Raw genomic sequence first — 6,724 nt, forward strand, 5'->3', positions numbered from 1 at the left:
TTTTTTGAGACAGGGTTTCTCTGTGGCTTTGGAGCCTGTCCTGTTACTAGCTCTGTAGACCAGGCTGGTCTCGAACTCACAGAGATCCGCCTGCCTCTGTGTTTCTTGAGGAGAGGCTATTTGCTTCCCCAGTTCCATGGGCAGCCAGGGTCCAGCCATGCAGGGTCAACCCTAATTTCTAAGAGTGAGCTCTGGCAAGGCTTCAGCAGGCAGCTTCCGATCCTCTCCCACAGCCCTTCTCCCACTGTCGGAAGGGTCCACACCCTGCAGCCAGTGTTGGCATCTTCCATCAGCAGGGGCTTCCACATCCTGTCGTCAGCACCGTCAGGCAGATAGCAGGGACTGTCTCCCATAAGCTCTGGGGAAAACGTAGAGGTGCCAAGCCATTGATGGATGAATGCTGAGCAGCAACATTCAAATGCTCCTCTCAGATCAGAGCCGCCAGCTTCAGAGGGCCAGGGACCCCAAGCTAACCATCACTGTCCTGCCTGCCCGCCTTCAGAGCTCTGAGCTGACACTGTAAGCGTGGTCAGGCAAGGGGCACTGTGTTCCAAGGATCGCTCCATCTCAGAACACAGCAGGATGCTGCAAAACCTCCTGAGATAAAAGTGTTCTAGATTTCAGTGGCCGAGGACATAGTTCAGTGGGTAAGGTGCTTACTACGCAAGCTTGAGTTTGGGTCCCTAGAACTCATGTATAAAGCCAGGTGCTGTAGCACTTAGGGTAGAGACAGACAGGGCCTGGAGGTTTGCTGGCCAGCCACCGTAGACACAGCAGTGTTTCAGCCAGAGACCTTGTCCCAAGAAATAAAGTGGTTATCAGCTTAGAAGAAACCTGATGTGGACCTATGGTCTTCACATACGTGCCCAGACGAACGGACGGACAGACAGACGGACACACAGAGTGGGAGAGAGAGAGTGTGTGTGTGCACCAAGTTTTAGAGGAAATGAAAGACTCCTTAGAGGACATGGAGTGTGATCTGGTCTGATAGCATCCTCCCTAGATGGACCCGGCCCTGTGTGCGCTGTGACAGGCACAGCTCAGCCTAGGTTGGAACAGCTCCACTTTGACTCCCCAGACTGAATCTCAGGTCAGAGCATGGAAGCCCCTGTCCCCAGCCCACCCCAGCTGGACAGTGCCCTCCTATTTAGATCTCAGAAGGCGCAAAGACCCCTCTGGTCACTCCTCAGCATGAGCTGAGCTTCAAGGGGCAGTTCATCTTAGGAGTGGTTCTTCTAAAGTTCTTTTAGTGCTTCTAAAACGTAACTGCTGCCACCTGTGTGTGCCAACTGCCAGTCTCAGCCCTGTCCCTCTTCATCCTTGTTATTTACTTGGTTCCTTCTTCCTTCCTTCCTTCCTTCCTTCCTTCCTTCCTTCCTTTCTTCCTTCCTTCCTTTCTTTTTTTCAAGACAGCCCTGGCTATCCTGTATTTCACTTTGTAGGCCAGGCTGGCCTCAAGCTCACTGAGATCCACCTGCCTCTGCCTCCCAAGTGTTGGGATTAAAGGTGTACACCACCACTGCCTGGCACACTGTTCTTTCAAATTACCCTTGAGCAGCTTGCCTCCTTCATTGTCCACTTGCCTAACGCTACAGCCTTCTGCCTCCAGACATTGTGGCCACAGTAGAGAATGAGAAGCCATCACCCTGTGCTAGAACTGGCTCTGGGCGCCCCTGCACCATCAATGGCAGTGAATGCCGAGGAGGCTGGCCGGGACCCAACCATGGCATCACCCACTTCGACAACTTTGGCTTCTCTATGCTCACCGTGTACCAATGCATCTCCATGGAGGGGTGGACCGATGTCCTATACTGGGTATGTCTGACTTTCCAAACCAACCCTGCCTTCTAAAGACTTTCTAGGGGAGCAGGAAGATAGGGCTTATAAGACCACTCCAAAGGCCAGTCACTGCTCAGTGCCATTGGTCCTATCTTGCTCTCCCTGGGTATCCATGCAGGTGTCTGATCTCTTTCTAATGCTTAGAGATTGCCTAGTATTTCCTGAGGCAGATCTCATGGGTTAAGGTCTGCAATACCCAGGAAGGGAGTGAGGGATGGATACTGGGAGCTCCATGAGTTCTAGTTTCAATGCCTGAATTTTCTCTAGAATGTCAGTGACTCCTTCCTGGTGCCCTGTGTCTTGGACACTTGAGGGAGGAGGGGCCCTTCAGGTCTTTCTCTTTGTCATTGGGTGAGATGACTTTCTTACATAAATATCACTATGTATCAGTCTTCTCTATAAAGATAATATACCACTCACCCCTTAGAGCCGGAGAGAAAACCAACAGAATTGTTAACATTGCCCAGCATGTAATCACCATTGCAGAAGCTTTCCTATTAGAGAAAACTCTTTGTTAGGTCTTTTTTAGCCCTGTGCGTTTCTTATTTAATGTGTTGGAGCACAGCAGACAGCGTCACTCCCATTTTACAGGTAAGGCAACTGAGGCTCAGAGAGGTTGTGTAACTGTACCCATGAATCTATGAGCAAATGAGCCAAGACTCAAGCCCTCACCCCTCTGGCTCTATTCCAGAACTCTCAAGCACAATGTGGTGCTGCCTGAGGGGTTGGAATTGTAAAACTGTCAAATGCTTTGCAAATATAAAGGATTAGTATGAACATTTCTCGCAGGCTCACATTAGGGAAGCGGATGATTAAACTTGTCAAAGGAATGTCACACGTGCTATTTCTCCTCTGCTACACATCCAGGAGGAGAGCACGTACCGTATCCTTAAGAGAGAGATGAGACACTGTTCAGAGATGTCAGGAAACTTGGCTTAAGGTCTCAGAGGACTGTCACTTTGAAAAGCTTTGGCTGTACAGAAATGGGCAGGTTAGAGGCTCTCTTGCCAGGTACACAGTCAGCAAGGGTCCCTTGGGAAGACTGTTGGGCCCGGATCTTGGGCTACTTGCCTTACAGAGTCTGGGTGGACAGAATGGGAGACAGGAAGTAGCCTTCAAGTCAGAGTGCTGACCTCACATTTTTGTCTGGACCAGGTCAACGATGCCATCGGGAATGAGTGGCCCTGGATCTATTTTGTCACCCTCATTCTGTTGGGTTCCTTCTTCATCCTCAACCTGGTACTGGGTGTCCTAAGCGGGTAAGAAAGTAATGGCGGTTGGTGGGGGGGAGAGGTGGAGCAGGAAGGAGCGACCCAGACCCTCAGTGACCCTCAGCTCATCTCTGAGCCCCACTGGGCCAGGTGCACTTCTTCCTTCTTAGCTAGGAAGGCAGAGGATGCATTCTTCAAGCTAGCACCTTTCTCCCAGTTTTTGTTCCTCTTTCTTCCAGCACCCACACTCCTGTGTGAGCCTGTGAGCCCCAGACTCCAGCCCTGGGTGTGCGTCAGCACACGGTTTCTAGTCAAGCACCCACTAGCGGTAGCTTGCTGCTCTCATCCCTGAGATACTACTTACTACCTAGAGGCTCTGGGACCCTGCCTAATTCCCTACCCCCTCAGAACCTCAGTGTTCATATGTGTCAAATAATCATGTTAGGACCTAGGGCTGCCATGAAATGTGTTTAAAGTGCTTAGGACAGAGTCCAGCACACACGAACCCCACCATTAACGGAGTCCACCCCAGACACAGTGCTGGGCTTAGCTGCAGTCTCAGCTCCCTTATGGGTTGACATCACCTCACTCCAGAAGCCCTACCGCCCCCATCAGCCTATAAACAGAACTCAGGAGTCTGTGAGGTTGGTTAGAGAAAACCCATCTTGACTTTCTATTGTATTAACTGAAATGTGTGCTTCCTTTAATAATGAATGGAGGCAACTAACCACGGGGGCATTAGCAGCGCCTGTGGGTTCTCTAATGGAAATCGTGTCATGTGTCCGTTGTTGCACTCCTGTCTACACCCATTAGTGCCTGTCAAACGGCGGTAGTCAGACCTGCAACAGGATCCCTGTAGCAATGTAGTGCCTGCCTTCCGCCATTGGCATTTGCTAGATTTCTGTGGTTGTATTTCACTCTGATCAGTTCCTCTGTAATCCTGTGTTCTTATTTTGTGCACTTTGTGACTTTATTCTGAAAAGAGATCTGTAGGTGGGCTTCATTGGATGGGTTACAATGTATACAATGGTCAAGAGCACCCAGCACTGTCCTACAGCCTCTTCAGCTGCTAACTGAGCGGGCGTCACTCTTAATGCACTCTGAGTTCCGCTCGGTGTCCTAGTGCTGCCCTCTACTGGTCATAAGATGCCTTGCCCCCCCCCCACGTTCTTCATGGTGACAGCCAGTTTCCCCTCGCGTCCAAGATGATTTTCTCAGGTCTTAAGTCTGTAATCAGAAATCGTTTTAGGATAGCTTAAAAGACCAAGGAGTATGGCAAATTTGAGGCTTCCTAGATGGTTCTGTTGGAATAATGGAATGTTCTGTCAACCTTTGACATCTAAGAATAAACGGAAGGAGTCAGAGGCCTATTGGAAGTGTGCCTGGAGGCAGGGCTGGGCAGAAGAGAGACGGGGGACACTTTGAGGGTCTCTGGCCCAGAGGCAGTGCCCCAGACCAGAAGAAGACGCGTCCAGCTCAGATGTGTCCTATGTTACAGAAGCTCCGTGGGCCCTGCTGCCTTTACCTCTCATCGTCCTTTCCCTCTCTCCCCTTCTCCCCTACATCCCTGGTTTTGTGTTAGGGAATTCACCAAGGAGCGAGAGAAGGCCAAGTCCAGGGGAACCTTCCAAAAACTCCGGGAGAAGCAGCAGCTGGAGGAAGACCTTCGCGGCTACATGAGCTGGATCACACAGGGCGAGGTCATGGATGTGGAGGACCTGAGAGAAGGTTGGGGCCCAGAACCATGGCCAGCATGCCCCTGCCTGTGATGATCAGCGCCCCCCCCAGTCACTCTCTGGAGAGTAGCCCCCCCAAACCCAGTGTCTTCGGGTTACTATTGCTGTGATGAAACACATGACCAAAAGCAACCTGGGGAGGACAGGGTTTATGTCACTCACAGTTATATGATGCAGAGGCCAGGGAGGGGTCACCACCAGCCCAGGGATGAGCTCACCTACAATGGACTGGGCCCACCCACATCAACCACTAATTAAGAAAATGCTCTTCAGGCTTGCCCACCGCCCAGTCTTAGGGAGGCAGTATACCAACTGAGGTTCCTTCCTCTCAGATGACTCTACCCTGTGTCAAGTTGACATAAAATTAGCACAGTCAGAGACCCACTGGGAATTATAATGCTTGCTTTCAGAGGGTCACCAATGCCTTGTGTCAAGCCTCAAGATGATAGAACCCAAGTGCATCCTGGGCTCTCCTCAAATCATCCTGGGGCCTGCCCACGGTGGCCACATGCCCTGCAGATGGGATTCTCCAGTTCATAGGAAGTCCCAGCAGGAGCCAGGCCAACCAAGAGCCCACCGTCATAGATGTTCTATGCCTAACCAAGTGTGTCTGTTCCCAAGAGACCCTGAAGGCTGCTAAATATATCTGTTCTGTTCCCAGGCAAGCTCTCTTTGGATGAAGGGGGCTCAGACACAGAGAGCTTGTATGAAATCGAGGGCTTGAACAAAATCATCCAGTTCATGTGAGTACCTGACCTGGGATGGGCCAGAATCTGGCAACCTCTCCTGTTGGTGCTTGAGCCCTTAGAAAGGCCTAGCTAAGAAAACAGGGCCCATTCTTGCTCTGAGGACTCAGCCTTGGCTAGACACCCAGGGAATGAGCAATCAGGGAGGATGCTGAGAGGGTGACCTATTTCTACACCACTCAAGGTAAAACAAAAGACAGTCAGGACCTTCAGCTAACCCCTCTGAGGGGATGCCGCTGGATGCTGGGAACTTGCAAGAGGAAGGAGGGAAGGTGTGCGGATGGCATTTAGGAAGGATGTGGGCCTATCTAAGAGTCAGCGGGGAGAGGATACTCTGAGCTCTTATCTTTGTTTTGAGAGAAAGGCTATGTCCTTTTTCAAATTCATACATAGTTATGACTTTTGGAAGACCCAGCAATAGAAAAAAGCCCAAAGGAAAAAAAATGAAAGTCCCTGCTGCCCTTCCAAGACGTAACCATGGTAACCGATGTGTATTCTACTAAGATCTTTCTGTGCTTTCATCTTTCACACACACACACACACACACACACACACCCCAGGATATTTTGCTCTTGTTTTTCTTTTTATATAATAGGGTTATTCGTGTTAATTGCTATCGTCATAAAGACTAAAACAGTAACCAGTATATAGGGGATTTTGAAGAATATTTACTTCATTGAGTAGTTTGCTTAGTAAATTAGTCATTTACTCATTCATTAAGTAAATGAATGCACACTATTTTGTTATGCATTTTTCTTTAAACTTTTCCACTGAGGTCAATTTTCACACTTGTGTGCACATGTACATATATAAAGACACACACTTTTTAATTTATTTTTTATTCATTTATTTTATGTATATGGAGGTTTTGACTGCATGCATGTCTGTGCACCTTGTGCACACCTCATGTCCACAAAGGCCAGAAGAGGAGATCAGATCCCCTGGAACTGGAGTTACAGGTGGTTGTAAGACACCACGTGTGTAGTAGCAATTAAATCTGGATTCTCTAGAAGAACAGCCAGATCTCTTAACTGCTGAGCTATTTCTCCAGCACCACACCCCCACACACAATCTCACTCACATGCTCACACTCACATGTTCACACTCACATGCTCACACTCACACACACGCTCACATGCTCACACTCACACGTTCACACTCACATGCTCACACTCACACGTTCACACTCACA

The 6,724-nt window shown here is 49.5% G+C and overlaps 1 protein-coding gene across 3 annotated transcripts in view; it reads left to right on the top strand.

Annotated features, from left to right (window-relative positions):
• Cacna1s (calcium voltage-gated channel subunit alpha1 S) overlaps positions 1-6,724 on the top strand; it is a 66,253-nt gene that overhangs the window by 19,898 nt on the left and 39,631 nt on the right. For all 3 annotated transcript variants that reach the window (XM_013346711.1, XM_005348429.3, XM_013346712.2), the window contains exons 6-9: positions 1,610-1,815; positions 2,995-3,098; positions 4,633-4,778; positions 5,448-5,529. In XM_013346711.1, coding sequence (XP_013202165.1) covers positions 1,610-1,815; positions 2,995-3,098; positions 4,633-4,778; positions 5,448-5,529 — 538 coding nt within the window. The remainder of the gene's footprint in view (positions 1-1,609; positions 1,816-2,994; positions 3,099-4,632; positions 4,779-5,447; positions 5,530-6,724) is intronic.

This window comes from Microtus ochrogaster, chromosome 6, assembly GCF_000317375.1.
Source record: "Microtus ochrogaster isolate Prairie Vole_2 chromosome 6, MicOch1.0, whole genome shotgun sequence".
In the NCBI taxonomy this organism is placed as follows: domain Eukaryota; kingdom Metazoa; phylum Chordata; class Mammalia; order Rodentia; family Cricetidae; genus Microtus; species Microtus ochrogaster.